Source organism: Miniopterus schreibersii (assembly GCF_964146895.1).
Source record: "Miniopterus schreibersii genome assembly, chromosome: 1".
Lineage (NCBI taxonomy): Eukaryota > Metazoa > Chordata > Mammalia > Chiroptera > Miniopteridae > Miniopterus > Miniopterus schreibersii.
This window is the reverse complement of record NC_138101.1, coordinates 119595861-119611431: the sequence shown is the minus strand read 5'-3', so window position 1 is coordinate 119611431 and position 15571 is coordinate 119595861. Positions and strand designations below refer to the sequence as shown.

The following is a 15571-nucleotide window of genomic DNA, read 5'->3' as shown; positions in this document are numbered from 1 at the left end:
TTAGAGGGGTCCCTGGATACAAAATATTGTGTGTGCATGTGTGTGTGTGTGTGTGTGTTTATGTGCATTTGGTGGGGGGAGCGTAGATTGCACATGTTTTTTCAAAGGGTTCCTTGCTCCCCGCAAAAGTTAACACTGCTTCTGACTGACTTAAAGATATTTTGCTATTGTGATAAGTGATCTTTCTCTAAGCAGAGTACATTAAACATTCTTTTAGCTGCTACTTGAATTACATTTTTAATCTTTGCTACTTGCTTTCATTTTTAGGGTTTGTGTTTAGTGAATCAGAGGGATCTGCATTAGAACAGTTTGAAGGTGGCCCCTGTGCTGTTATTGCACCTGTTCAGGTAACATAGACTACTTTACCAACTCCTTAGAGGGACATCCTCATACTTTACTTTCTGTTTTCTAATATATATACTTTGTAATCATGAGGCATGATTAGTTACCTCTTATCTTTTGTTCATGTAAATTGCTGTAGATATCCAAAATATAAGTAAATTCTGGAGAGACAGACAACAGTGTGGTGATTACCAGAGGGGAAGGGGGTTGGGGAAGTTAGAAGAGGGTATAGGGTGGATAAATGGTGAGGGAAGGAGACTTGACTTAGAGTGGTGAACATACATATGGTATACAGATGACCTGTATAATTTTATTAACCAGTGTCACCCCAGTAAATTCAATAAACAAGTAAAAAAAAAAAAATGAATTCAAAACATGAGTAGGTTACATAGCAATAGCCTTTTGACTGTATTTTCAAGAAAACAGTAAGTGTTCCCTGCTTTTCAGAAAATGAGAAACTATTGATCATGTCATCTTTCTAATAAAATGATCATTTTACTACAGATAAATACATTATAGCAATGGTGCTATTTTCATTTGATCTCTTTATAAGAATGATATATCTAAAAAGTTGAATATGACAATATTTTCATGGCCTAAAACTTTACAAATTTTTTAAATGATTGGCAGGTTATACTATTTTAGGCTTAGCTTTGGATTTTAAAATAAAATTAATAGCAAGTGATTTCAAACAGAATTCCCAAAATAAAAAAGATTTTTTTATCTTTATTTTTTATTTTATTAAACCCCATAAAACATAGGGTTAATCTGAATATATGTATTTGATTTCGAATCTTGCTGTGTTACATTGTTGGAATTTCAAAGGCTGATTTGTTATAAATTGTTACATTGTTAAAACCAAAAGTTGAATTTTTAGTTTACTGTTACACTTAGGTCTGAACAGCAGTGTAACTTCAAAACTGTTACAAAAGAAGCTTGAATTTACTGTTTATGTTTTAATAAGCAGGTTTTGAAAATAAATATTTAATATGGTATTTATTATTCATTGGGCATAAAGAATGCATTCCTGAACTGTTAGCTTCAAAGTAAATTTCTGAAAACTTACACTTTATACACTTACATTATTAAATTAAAAATGCATTCTCTAAAGGAGAGGAAAAAACTTCATGGCTGATTCCAAAATATATTCTTTATAGGTCATTATTTTATTTCTTTAAAGAGTTGATATATATATTTTTTGCATTAGTAGAATTGTTAAGAAAAATTTGAACTTTGGGAGTTACTGAATATAAAGAATAAAATGTAACCATAAATTCATTATTAGAGCAATTATGTTGAATAACTGAGGCAGATTTTGGTTGCTAGAGGGAATCTTATTATCTGAATTTGAAGATTCCTTGTCTTCTCATTTGCAAGTAGGTTATATTAACACTGTCCCTCTTGGGCCATTAATAGTACCCTTAAGTCTTTTCTTATTGTAAGTCTATGGATTTAGGTAGATTCAAAGTATACTACAGGAGTTTTGTGTTTTATAAAATTCATTACATTTCCAAAATGGCAATTATTTTTTCAAGTGGGGTTGCTATGTATCAAGAGATAATTGTGATGTTCAAAATCCTGATGTATCTTTGAGATAGTAATTTAGCTTCATAGCCACATAAGTCTTTTCAGTCATGGAGGAATTTTGTTTATATTGTAATTTCAAGTAAAAGTCAAAACTAAATCATTAAGAGTAATGAAGGGAAATGAGCAAATCCAGGTATTAAAACTTTTAAATTATAAAAATTAAAACATGCACTATTGCTAGAAGAATAGTCGTACTATAGATAATACAGTGGTAGACCACATCACATATAACAGTTTACGGAGACTTTATCACATCCATGATAAAGAAGGAACTACACATCAATGCTGGAATAAGTTTACTAAATGTCACTGCTATGACTGGCAGTTTGAGAGGAAAAATGAATTTAGATAATCTCATATCATGTACCAAATATATTCTTGATTATAATATTAAACTACAGAAAAACTAAAAATAATATAGTCAACCATTTAAAAGAAGTGTGAGTTTTTAACTCAGAAAAAATATTTGCAGTGAATATTAACTATAAGAGGATGTTGTCTTTCTTATACAAAAAATTTGAACAAACTGGCTATAAAACACTAAGACCCCAGAGGTGAAATGAGTATGTATATGCAGTCATAACAGGTGAAATGGTGCCGGACAGCCAAAGAATCAAGATGTTCAACCTCAGTAGGAATCCAAGAAAGTACAAATAAAACTATAACTAGTGTCTATTGTTTACTCCTCCTAATCTTTAAATAGAAAATAATTGCCAGTTCATATAAGGTAGGATGATGCTGGCATACTCATATATCGCTATGTAGTACAAATTTGTACTTTGATTTTGGAAGGAATTTTACATTATATTTGGAACCATGATAATGCAGATTTTCTTATACAATAATTGGTCTTCTGTGAATCTTTCCTAAAGAAAGAATCTTTAATATGGGAAATGCTGCATTTAAGAAGTAGCTTTTATATTTATAGTAGCAAAAAAATTACAAACAACCTAATGTACAGTAATGTGGTTTATACATGAAATAATGTTTAATAATGTTAATAATGTTAATTTTGATAGCTTGATAGAAGTTTAGTGAATGAGAATTATAGTTATGAATTCTGTGGGAAAACATTAAAATGGAAAATAATCACATACCCATTGTGCTTCTCACTTGTAATAAAATTTAAAATAGGTATGAAAGACTAGAAAAAAATATATCAAAATGCTAAGTAGTGAAATAATGGGTGTCTCACTTTTCCAAAATTTTATAATGTAGTTATAGTACTCAATTTTATGGTTCTCATCATTTTGGGTAAAAATCAAAGCACTTGATTGTAGTGTTTGTAGGTTTTATTTCTGTGAGAATATTATGAAATATTAGGTTTTTGTTAAAATATTTTGAAGTAATTGCTTATTAGGTGCCAGGTACTATGCTGCGTGCATTACATAGGTTATCTCATATAATCCTCACTGCAACCTTTTAAAGTTTGTGCTATTATTATTTTTAGCTAGTATGATAGTGGAACTAGGATTTAAACCTAGGTCTGACTAAAAGCAGTTCTCTTATTATATACTACTGCTTTCAAACACATATGAGTCAGGACCACTATAGTAACCTCTTTTTCTTGAATCTGCCCCATAGAGATTCAGATGCAATAGATGGAGCAAGAATGTGCATTTTAGATAAGACTAGGATCCAAATAGCCCTTGAACTACAGTTTAAGAAGGAAACACTGTACTACACTGAACTGCTTTCTATTAAATCATCAATGTAACATAATTGGCTCACATAAGGAAAGGTTAGAAGTCACTTCCTTTCCTTTTAAATCTTAACAGCTGATGTAGTTAAACAGGAATTTAGAAACGTCTTATAATAAAGTGAAAACCCTTGCAGTGGAAGTCTTGTATCACAAATCAGAGCTAATAGAGCAGAACCACTTTTGTATTTAGATTTTTCCTCCAAGGAATCAGAGAAATGTGTACTTGTTTTTGTTTTATAGGGCCTTCACTTTACATTTCTTTAATTTCCAGTTATGTGTCTTATTTTGAGTAAATTCTTATATTTACCAGAAAATAAGTACTATGAAAGAAGAAGAATTCTATGGATATAGAATTAAGTTTATAATAGTATATTCTGAATAAATAACTATGCCCAATTACTGTTGAACATTAAGAGGAGCCATTTGAAATTTTTATAGCTATATTCAAAAGATTAGAAAGGAGGTACAAATTAGTTTTTTTCTGTTTTGAAATAGAATGATTAAAGTATATTTGTAATGCATGCTAATAATTATTGCTTTACTTGTATAAAGGCATTTCTTTTGAAGAAGCTCCTGTTTTCTTCTGAGAAGTCGTCTTGGAGGGATTGCCCAGGTACGATAGCTGCCTCGCAAACGTTTATTCCATCCTCTGTTTTACAGGTGATCTACGCAGCATTAATTGGTAATCATTTAGTTAAAATTATCTATCCTAAAAAGTAAACTATCAATGGGATATTTTTTCCTGAGGTTTTTTTTAATATTTCAGAAAGATTCATGGACAGAGACTCTAAATTTTTAAATACATATATTTCCAAATTTGGTTTTCCCAAGACATATAAGACAGGATAATAAAACTAAGGGAAAAAGCTTTGGCCTCTTGCTAAAACAAAGGTACATTACCTTAAACTTTTCAATTATAGCATACCATAAGGAATAGTTATTTATGTATGCTTGTTTTGTCTTTTTTGGCTTTGAGCAAGAACTCAGAGTTATCTTTGTATTTTTGCATATTTTAATATAATGTCTTATACAATGCAAATAAATTGCAAGTAATTCTGAATTAAGTTGCAAATGAAGCTGCCATAGCTTCTGCAATATGATTAGGTCAGAGAGCTGTATGGTACTACCTGATAATAAAAAAATTTACATTCTGCTTGACAGTTTATAAAACTCTTTACTTCACTTATACAGTTTTATGTGCATCTCACAATAACTTCTAGAAGGAGGTATATTATAATCCCAGTTAGTATATAAGGGGAAAACAACTTCCATTCCAAACCATGCACATAGAATCTACTAGTGATTTTGAATTTAAGAGTTAAAGTGTCACTGTCATGTCTTTTTTATTCATAGTGGGAATACAAAATAAATTTTATTAGAGAAGAGACTATTCAAGAGATACTATTAACATGAATGTTTTATTAATTATATTTCTTGCACAGAGATATATTCACATTTATAAAAAATTTATGTTGCATTGTCATTAATGTCATAAATGCTGTGAAGGTTATAAAGTGAATGGCACAGTTCCTGCCTTTAAAGAACTTAAAATCTATTAGGAGAGATAGAAACCTCCCTCCAGCATAAAATTTTGCATAGGATATGTATACATCTTATCCCCTTTGAAAGTTTCAGAACGCAAAACTACTTTTGGAGAGTAATACTTCTCAAAAGGGGAAGGTGGCTAAGGTTCAGGAAGAAATTGAGCATTTGTGCTCTTCTATAAAAATCTATAGTTCAAATCACTGCAATGCAGTATCAGTAGATTCTGTATTATGCAGCGTAACCACAATGGACCCTGCTAATGGGATGGATTGTGGTATTGTTTGTGCTGAGGATATGTTACCTCGTTATCCTTACCCTCTGGGACAGGGGGAGCAAAGACGTTAGATTAATTCAGAAATGAGGGAAAAGTAAAGGTTTCAGCAGGTCCTGACTTTGTGCCTGGCTCTACAATAAAGGAAACCTTCATGGCTTAAAAGTTTCATTTGCATCTAAGAAAGAGGAGATGAGCATCAGGGAGCAATTTTTCCTCCTAATGTTTAATTCTGCGTTTTTTAGGATTCTTTTTCTCAGTAATGGAAATATTTAGTAATGGTGACATTGTAACCCTCAAGCACATTATTTTTCTAAAATATAATTTCAGATCAGTTGTTCATGGATTTTTCCCCCACTTAAAATGCTTGATTTTCATCATTAAATTAAAACATTCTTAAAATTGTTATTCATGACTGTTTTTTTGTTTTTTTTTCCCGAAAGAAAACCATTATAACTTATACTTTGGTTATTTTTAGAGGAAGAGCGGAAGGAACTCCTTTGTCACACCTTATGTGATATTTTAGAAAGTGCCTGTTGTGACAATTCTGGATCATACTGCTTGGTTTCATGGTTAAGAGGAAAGACAGCTGACGAAACTGCTAGTATTTCTGGGAGTCCTGCAGAGTCTAGTTGCCAAGTGGAACATTCTTCTTGTAAGATACATTTTTTTCCCTAATTTATTATGCCTTTGTTTTAATAAAACTAATGAAAAATTTAAAGAAAAAGAATTAAAAATTTCATAACATATTTCTTTTTTAGCCTAAGCTTAATTCATGAGCCTTAGTATTTTTTATTTCCCTTTTGACTATTTTAATTACTAGAGGATATTGCATTTGTTTATATTTGCTTTCATTTTTGAAAAAAGGAAATGTATCTCTTAAACTTTTAAAAAATTCTAGTTAACCTCCTGCTTGAAGACATTCTCTTGTGAACTTTGAAACTCTCATTTAGAAAGTTTAAAGAACATATTTCTATATACTTTTATTTCAAATGCCTTAACATTTACTTTGGTATTGGGAAAAAAAAGGCTTTTTTTTTTTACTTTAGAAAAATTTTTTTTTTCTATTTTGTTCATCAATTTATTTTGTTCTTTAGATTCTACATATAAGTGAGATCATGTGATATTTGTCTTTCTCTCCCTGGCTTATTTCACTTAGCATAATATTCTCCTGAAAATGTTTTTAATTGATTCTTAGAGCAAAGATGGGAACATTTTTTTTCATTACCTGTTGTTTCCATTCCTCCTGAACTTTTTGGATATTGTTAATATATATGAATTATTTTACAGTAATTTTGAGTTTTAATTTTGCCTTCATGTAAGTTTTTTGTACTTTGAAGATTTTTCTTTAATTAAGTAACAGCTATTCTCATTATAAAAATAATATATTCTGTAGTCTTTAGCCTTTGAAAATTCTTATGTAATTGGCATAAAAACTGCCAGAATGAACTAGTGGTACAGAAACTAGATAAAAAGAGTTGCTGTTCTGTTTTTCTTTTCAGGAACTATCTTGCTTTAGCAGGTGGCTTTTGGTGATCGGTAGTTCCAAGGGCTTATATTGAATAAGCGACTTATTTTACCTGTAATGCATTCCATTAACTATCATCTCTGGAAATTATTTTTAAATAAATTAGACAACCAATTTCTAGAAAGTAAATTTTGATTGTCATATATATCTTACTTTCCTTATAGGACTGTCTATAATGCACTATTGCCTCCTTGAGCTAAAATGTGTCTGCGATGTCAGTGTTTTCTCTCCTACCTCTGCAGTTACAATGGCCAATTCTAATAGCACATTTGCAAGGAAAAATTTAAAAAATTTTAAAGTTCAGTGATGTTTCTTTTTCAGGCCTTTCATCATAGCCTTTCAAAAAAATTTAGCATTTTAAGAGTTGATAATACAGCTGAAGGAAATCAGTGGAAAATATTCACAAGGATGATAGTAAAAAATGTCATTATGATTGGTTTTAAATATTTTCCAGGTTTTACTGAGTTGCATGTAAGCATGTTTAATAGTTTCATTAAGGTTATCAAAACTTTGACAATAATAGTTGAACTAATTAAAAGTTCTTTTACAGATTAGGTGCTTAAAGTCAGTCTATATTATAATATAAGAAAATAGCAAGATCTTTTTTTGTAACCTTTTTTTATTAGTATCTTAGTGTATACTGTGTACTTACTATGGACTATACTGTATATTCCATAGTGATAGGTTAAATGACCTGATAATACGTTAACTTTGGTACTTCAGTAACTAATTTAGGTAGGCATACTATATTGAATTCCCCTTCAAAAATCATATTTTAGTAATTTTCCAATTTACTTTGCCTCATTTTAAAAGTGGACATGAATTAAACCAGATTTTAAATTTGTTTTTTTTTATAATCGTATAAATTTGAAAAGTTTTGTTAACTAAAAATTTGAAAATTCTTATGTAATTGGCCTAAAAACTGCCAGAATGAACTAGGGATACAGAAACTAGGTAAAAAGAGTTATTGTTCTGTTTTTCTTTTCTTAGATGTTGACAAATGAAATGAACTTATGTTAAAATTTTGATTCCATGTAACAATCTATTTTACCTGTTCTTTCCTCTATTCCCAGCTATGTTCTTTTTCCTGTGTTTTATATTTTTCCACCATCCTGCCTGCTAAGCTTTTTATTTTGCTTGCCTTCTTTCTCTAAATTACTATCTTTGTGTCAAGTTTTGTAGTGTATGCCCAGTAAAATTATTTAGATAATCAGGCACAGAAAAATTAGTACAACTTGGAAAAGGTTGGGTAGAATTTTTATTTTATCCTGAAATTTTAACTGTGAACTATTTTCCCCATTGTTAATATTACATTCTGTACAAACATTAATTTCATTGGCTTGTGTGGTGTGTATAGTTTTGGCTTCTGGTAACCGCACACTTGTTTGCAGTAGTGAGTACTCAGGTTCAATTTCAGTCTGTTTCCCACACAAATCAAAAGATTACTTAAGCCACTGGATTTTTAAAAATTTTAAAAAGTAGTTGGAAACATTTGAAAATTGATACTAGACTTTGAAAGGCTAGTGTAATGTGAATTTTAAATTGTAAAGAAAAAATTTAAAATTTTTAGTTCTTACGGAATTAGTTTTTCTAGTGAGAATTAATATTTGAAAGTACTAAGATTTGCTTTATCAATGTGTATAAACACATATGAAATTGCTCATTGTGATAAATTGGAGAAGGCATTTTGATTCATCATTAAGGACTTTGTCTTTGTGGAGCCAGGACTCTCAGGGTTGAAATCTCAGCTTTGCTGTTTACCGCTGTGTGTACTTGAGAGGATTCTCTGTGCCCCAGTTTCCTCTTCTGTGAAATGAGGACGAATAGGGCTATTATGAGGGTTAAGTGAGGTGAGACCTGTGGAGCGTTTGGAAAGGGGCCTGGCACTTAGAAAAGTGCTAAATACACATTAACTTTGATTTAAATGCTTTCTCTGATTTACTTTGATTTTTAAAAATTTATAATTATACTGTATTAATAAACATAATCTAAAAAAGTTACCAAAAACTTCTCAACAGTAATGTGGGAACAAACTTAAAGCTGTCGTTGAACCTGTATAGTTTCAAAGTGCTATGCCTTTTTATACACATTTGTTTAATAATTATACATTAAATGTAAAGATTTTATATTATGCAGAGGAAGATTAGCTAAGATGATTTTACAGGATCTATGGATTGAAAGATTATATGAAAGTGCAGGACACATTATAATGATATGTGAAGCACTATGCTTGCCAATAATTTCTCATATTTTATAAGCTACCCTAAGATAATTGAATTGAAAAGAAGTGTATTATTTAATCACCCTTCTACATTCTCAGTATTATATCCATTTTAGTTATAATCATGGTAACTAAGGTGTTGAAATAAAAGTTTATATTATAGTAAAGTTGAAAATAAACTGAGGATTTTAAGTGAGTAAGGAAAGAGGGAAATTTTTGATTGCTTGAAAGTATTTACAGCCTGCTGTGTGTATCTTGTGTCATTTATTTGCCATGTGTAGTGCTGAAAAGTGTCTTTTATGTATAGCTGCCTTGGCTGTCGAAGAGCTTGGCTTTGAGCGATTTCATGCATTAATTCAGTAAGTAACATTGGAACATTTAAAATACTTACCTTGTGGACACATTGTCATTTTAAATCTGTTTATACTGGGGAAAGGTACTTAGATTTATATGCCTGAGGATTAATTTGTTTTCAAATTGAAAAATAATTTGTAAATGTGTACTTAAAGTATTCAGATTCCTAAATTAACTATCAAAATAAACTTTTTATAACATTAAAAGCTTTTTCATCATTACAATGAAAAATAATTTTAGCTTAATGTTTCTCTGTCCTGAGTATAAAGGTTTGTAATAGAATAAATATTTGTATTATTATTTGTTTGTCAAAATATGCTTTCTACAATTTTCATTAAAAGGTCCATGTTTTCGTTAGAGCATTTAAACTTTTTATTACAAAATAAAAGGTAAGCATAGCTATGGTGATAGGATTATAGGTGGCATTGGATTTGAAATATAACATTAATTTCTTTTAAAAGGAGTCACAAATGTACAAAAGTCAAGTTTTGTTTGTTCTTAAACTCATTTTAGAAGACAGTTTACCTATGAGATGAAGAGATTCCCTACCATACGCATTCTGTTGTAATGGGATATATTATATATAGTGACAGTTATCAGCAATAGCTTTTGCTTTTAATGGCTAAATTTGTATTTGAAAATTGGAGACACTTAAAAAAAATCTCCTGTTTGTATATATACATCTTAATGTATAAGACAATTTAACAGTTTTCCCATTTATGGGTGTATTAAACCTTATGGTGATACTAATACTTAATTCTTTTCACTCCCTCTCCCCTCCCCAGGAAAAGATCATTTAGAAATTTATCTGAATTAAAAGATGCTGTCTTGGACCAGTATTCAATGTGGGGAAACAAATTTGGAGTATTGCTTTTTCTGTATTCTGTGTTACTGACAAAGGTTTGTTTAAGAAGATGCTTCTCCTGGCTTTTATTAGTTTGAGTTTAGTAGTATAGTTTTCTTCTTCTTTTTTTAAAAAAATTATTTGTTTATTTATTTAAATTTATCTTTATTGTTGAAAGTATTACAGATGTCCCCCTTCCCCCCCACTGACCTCCTCCTCCCCTCTCCTGTCCCCTCCCCAGGCCTTCACCGAACGATTGTCTGTGTCCATGGGTTATGCATATAAGTTCTTTGGTTAATCTCTTCCCCCCAAAACACCCCCTTCCCTCTAAGAATCATCAGTCTGTTCCATGCTTCCATGACTCTGGATCTATTTTGTTTATTAGTTTATTTTGTTCATTTGATTCCACATATAAATTAGATCATGTGATATTTGTCTTTCTCTAACTGGCTTATTTCACTTAGCATAATAATCTCCTGGTCCCTCCACATTGTCTCAAAGGATAATAGTTCCTTCTTTTTTATAGCTGCATAGTATTCCATGGTGTAAATGTCCCCACAGCTTTTTTATCCACTCATCTACTGATGGGCACTTGGGCTGTTTCCAGATCTTAGCTATTGTAAATTGTGCTGCTATGAACATACGGGTGCATATATTCTTTCTGATTGTTGTTTCGGGCTTCTTAGGTTATATTCCTAGATGTGGAATCACTGGGTCAAACGGCAGTTCCATTTTTAAATTTTTGAGGGAGCTCCACACTGTTTTCCATATTGGTTGTACTAGTCTGCATTCCCACCATAGTATATTTTTCCTGCTATGAAGAAAAAATGTATTCTTGATGCTGTTTCTAAATTTTAGAATAAAAATATCTTATGCTGATAATAATTCTCTTTTGTCACCACCTATTTGATACTTAACCACTTTGAGGTTTATTTTCACCCTGCTCTTCTGGACTTCAGAGGTTATCAATAATGCGCTAATTATGAAATACACGCAGTTCTTCTGAATTTTGTTTTTTTTGCTCTTAGCAATGTCTGGCAATTGACACCTTAATCCTTCTGGAAGCTCTTTCTAACCCCTACTCCCTTTCTTATCTGATAAGTCATTGCACTAAGTTCTCTTTCTATAATGTCTCATAATTACTTTTTTGTTTATATCTTTCTTTCCATCTTTATCTAATATCTTTTTGTTCTTTCTCTTCTGCACTAAACTTTCATATTCCAGAAATTTCAGTCCCTGGGTTTTGTTTCTGTATTCTGCTTCTTTTATGGGTATTTTAGTCTCTCAATTTACCTTTATGTGTTTAATTCCAATATGTACAGTACCAGCCCTGCCCTTTTCCCCCAAGTGCCAATCTCATATCTTTAGTAGCTTGTTAATCTTAGTTATTCTACTAGATTTACCATGCTAAAATCAAACTTCTTTCATTTGACAAAGGTTTATTGACTCTATATTAGGTGCTGGGCCAATGTGGGATATCATTGTATTTAATGGTTCCTCTTCAGTGTTGTAAAAACAGTTGACACATTAATGATTACCTCCGTTATGGCATCGTTTTTTGGTGTTTCTTTGTTGCGTGCACAAAGCAGAAGGGAAAGTAGTAAAGGTATGCCTAAGTTTATTTGGTGAAATCAATGTGGGACCTTATATAGTAGGGATCATTCGATGGAAGAGGAAAACTTTTCTAGACAGAAAAGCTGTGGGAAGATTTTCCAAGCAGTGGGAAGAGCAAGTATAAAGGTATAATCAGTTGAGGGTATAACACATGTCTGGGGAACCATAAAATGTTCCATATTACTGCAGCATAAGCCACCAGAACGGCAGATGTGGAAGATGAGACTGGGTAGTTATATAAATAAGGTTTAGAGTATGAAGGTCCTTGTATATTATGCAAAAATACTTTAGTTTCATGTGGTCAAAATTAGAATGAAATAAGATTTTTCAACAGGGGAGTAGCACGATCTTTTTGTTAATAAAAGTTTCCTTAAATTGGGATAAGAGTTATACTGGAGGGAGTTGGTGTGTGGAGTATAAGTCTAGAGTCAGAAAAATTAGAAAAGTGATTATGGAAGTAAGTGAACCTAAGCTAAGGCGGTGACCGTGGAAATGGAAAAGAAAGGGAGCATGTTTAGAAGCATGTTTTAAATTTAGAAATTTAAAAACAGTTAATAGGATGTTTAAGTAAAAGGACCAAAAGTATTTGGTAGTTGGTTAGAGGTGAATACCAGTGGTGGAGGTATTTAAGTGACTGGTTTCTTATGATCCTCTTAACTTTCATTCTGCCAGTTTTTTATGTTCAGGACTTTGGATACCTCCTCTGTTTCTTGTCCTTTATGGCCAATAAACCATCATGTCTAGTTTTTCCTTGAGCCTGTCTTTGAAATGATGTCCTGTCTCTCCCCAGTGACTACATCACTTGTTTCTATTGTTCATTTTGGCTTTATCAGAGCCTGCTTTGTATTGTTTTCAAGGAAGGCAAGTGCAAGATCTCATACTTGTGTCCTCCTACATGTACTTCCGTAATCATTAAATACTTCAATCATTGATTAATCATCTCTTTAACCCTTAGAAGTTGCCTGAAATCTGATAGAACCAATAATATATTATTATCTTTGTCATTTTGGAGTTGTGCTTAGGTCTTCTTGTAGTGACCCAGTATCTAGACCTTTTGGGATTTGGATGCCCTTTTGGGGATGAAAAGTATCAGAAAATTGTTTTTTATGAAAATAAGAAACTTCTTGCTTTTTTAATTTATATTTTTGTCCATGCACATTTGAATTACCAGTATTTGTGAGGACACACAATCAGAAGCACACCTTCCATTTTCTTATGTGATTTTAAATTTCTACTCTATGAACACTTATGTGTGCATGTTTTTAGAAACAATAAGCTTTTTAAATGACCTAAGAAAATATATCAGATGCCTTAGCAGGTGTATTAGTTTTGAATTTAATTTAGCCTAAAGTTAAATGAATATTAACTTTGGATTAAATAATTTTCTCTTTCCTCCTCTTGAAACTTAAACATCTCTCTATCCACTTAACCAACATTAGATCTGTTACCTGTATTCTTTATATAGCACCCACAAAAGAAAATAAAAAGATATTCCTGGAGAAACTGCTTCTTACCATTATCGTCTCAAATGCATCCTTGATTCAAATCTGGTTAATTCTTTGGGAGAAAAGTTAAATAATTGTGTTTTATTAATTTATAGTATGAACTGGTCAATATTTAAGCTACTATAATTTTTAGTTTTTAGTTTTAATTTTTAATTTTTAAAATTTTTAATTTTAAATTTTTAATTTTTAGTTTTTAAAATAAGCCAAGAATATTTGTTTTCTTTAGGGCATTGAAAACATAAAAAACGAAATTGAAGATTCAACTGAGCCTTTGATAGATCCTGTGTATGGGCATGGCAGGTAATTAACTAAAATCTGTTATCTTAGAATAAAGTACTACAGAGTCAGAAAATTTTGCTTGTCTGTTTACAGCATAAAGTCTATGACTTGGAGCAGGCTCGTGCTTTATGCATTGCTTGCCTTATGTATGGAATGTTAATTTCCACTTTAGGTTTATGTATGCAGTGCATTTATTGTGGCACATATTTTGTTTCAAGATGGCAGGGGAGTATTGTAACAACTTCTGCTTTCTGTTCCATTTATGAAACTTAAATAGATGACATTTATTCATTTTTACTTAGCAATAGGTATATCCTTACCTCTTCACAAGGGCTTTCCTGCTTGGGTGAAAAAATTTTTTTCTTATTTTTCTCTGTGAAACTACCCTTCCTCTCAAGCTTTTTTGTAGCTCTTTTTGTTAAAATAGATAAAACAGCTCTGACCGGTTTGGCTTAGTGGTTAGAGTGTCGGCCTGCAGGCTGAAGGGCCCCAGGTTCAGTTGCGGCCAACAGCATGTACATCAGTTGCAGGCTCGTCCCCAGCCCCGGTCGGGGTGTGTGTGGGAGGCAACTAGTTGATGTGTTGCTCTCACATCGATGTTTCTCTCTCTCTCTCTCTCTCTCTCTGTCCCCCTCCTCCCACCCTCCCACTCTCTCTGTAAAGCAATGGAAAAAATATCCTCTGGCGAGGATTCAAAAAAAAGATAAAACAGTGATTATTAACTCTCTAAAAAGTAAGTACTTTTCGCCCTGGCTGGTGGTGTTAAGTGGTTAGAATATCAGCCCTAGCACCAAAGCGTCTCAGGTTCGATTTCTGGTCAAGGGCAAGAACCTGGGTTGCAGGTTTGTTCTGCAGCCCTGATCAGGGCTCATGCAGGACACAACCCATCCATGTGTCTCTCTCACATGGATATTTCTCTTTCTGTTTCTTTTTCTCTTTCTCTCTCTCCTCCTCCCTCCCTCCCACTCTCTCTAAAACTCAATGGAAAAAATATCCTTGAGTGAGGATTAACAAAACAAAAAAATAAGTACTTTTCTTTATAACTTTCTACCTCAGAGGTTAAAATTCACATATGTTCCATCAAGCACAAAATAATAACATTTATATATGTATTTTTAAAGGTGATTATAAATATTAAGTAAATTATCCACCCAAGTATCATTTTTTATTCATTCAAATATGGTATCTTAGATAAAGTTGTTAAATTTAAAGGAATAAATAGAACAATAGATACCATTGTGGTGATTCATTTGGTGATTCAGTTAACAAGGCTGTTGTTCAGTTGAATGTATAAAATGAAAAATGTAAGGTTTTTCCCAACTTTGTTTCTTAAACAACATAATTTAATGTAAAAAGTGATTACTTTATCCCTTCCCATAGGGATCATTTTATTTGAAAATTTGTTTATTCATGTTTTAATTACTTTTTAATTTTTATTAATAGCCAAAGTTTAATTAACCTCCTATTGACGGGACATGCTGTTTCTAACGTATGGGATGGTGATAGAGAATGCTCAGGAATGAGTAAGTATATTCTTTGTGTATTTATCTCTTTTATGATTAATATTTCACTAGAATATAATTGGTGGTTGTTCATCTGCTTAATGGCCCTGCATTACTTAGAGGTTAAGGTAAGTGCTTTATAATAGAAGAATCCTTTACAGTTTTCAAGGCATCATAATGTGAAGAATGAAGAACATACACTTTGAAGGCAAACTTGGACTCAAATTCCAAGTTACTTTACTTCTCAAGCCTTAAGTTTTCTCTAGTATAAAGTTGG

General features: G+C 31.7%; 1 protein-coding gene across 14 annotated transcripts in view; it reads left to right on the top strand.

Annotated features, from left to right (window-relative positions):
• Window positions 1-15571, top strand: part of MINDY3 (MINDY lysine 48 deubiquitinase 3) — a gene marked incomplete at its 3' end in the record, with an annotated part of 106938 nt that overhangs the window by 15480 nt on the left and 75887 nt on the right. For 5 of the 14 annotated variants that reach the window (XR_013997646.1, XR_013997647.1, XM_081120519.1 and 2 more), the window contains exons 2-8: window positions 268-347; window positions 4184-4244; window positions 5926-6102; window positions 9504-9555; window positions 10336-10450; window positions 13740-13813; window positions 15236-15315. Coding sequence is in view for 11 of the 14 variants with exons in the window: in XM_081120519.1 (XP_080976645.1) it covers window positions 268-347; window positions 4184-4244; window positions 5926-6102; window positions 9504-9555; window positions 10336-10450; window positions 13740-13813; window positions 15236-15315 (639 nt within the window). Of the gene's footprint in view, window positions 1-267; window positions 348-4183; window positions 4314-5925; window positions 6103-9503; window positions 9556-10335; window positions 10451-13739; window positions 13814-15235; window positions 15316-15571 lie in introns of all 14 variants that reach the window. The other 9 variants (XR_013997648.1, XM_081120513.1, XM_081120520.1 and 6 more) reach the window with 7 other exon arrangements.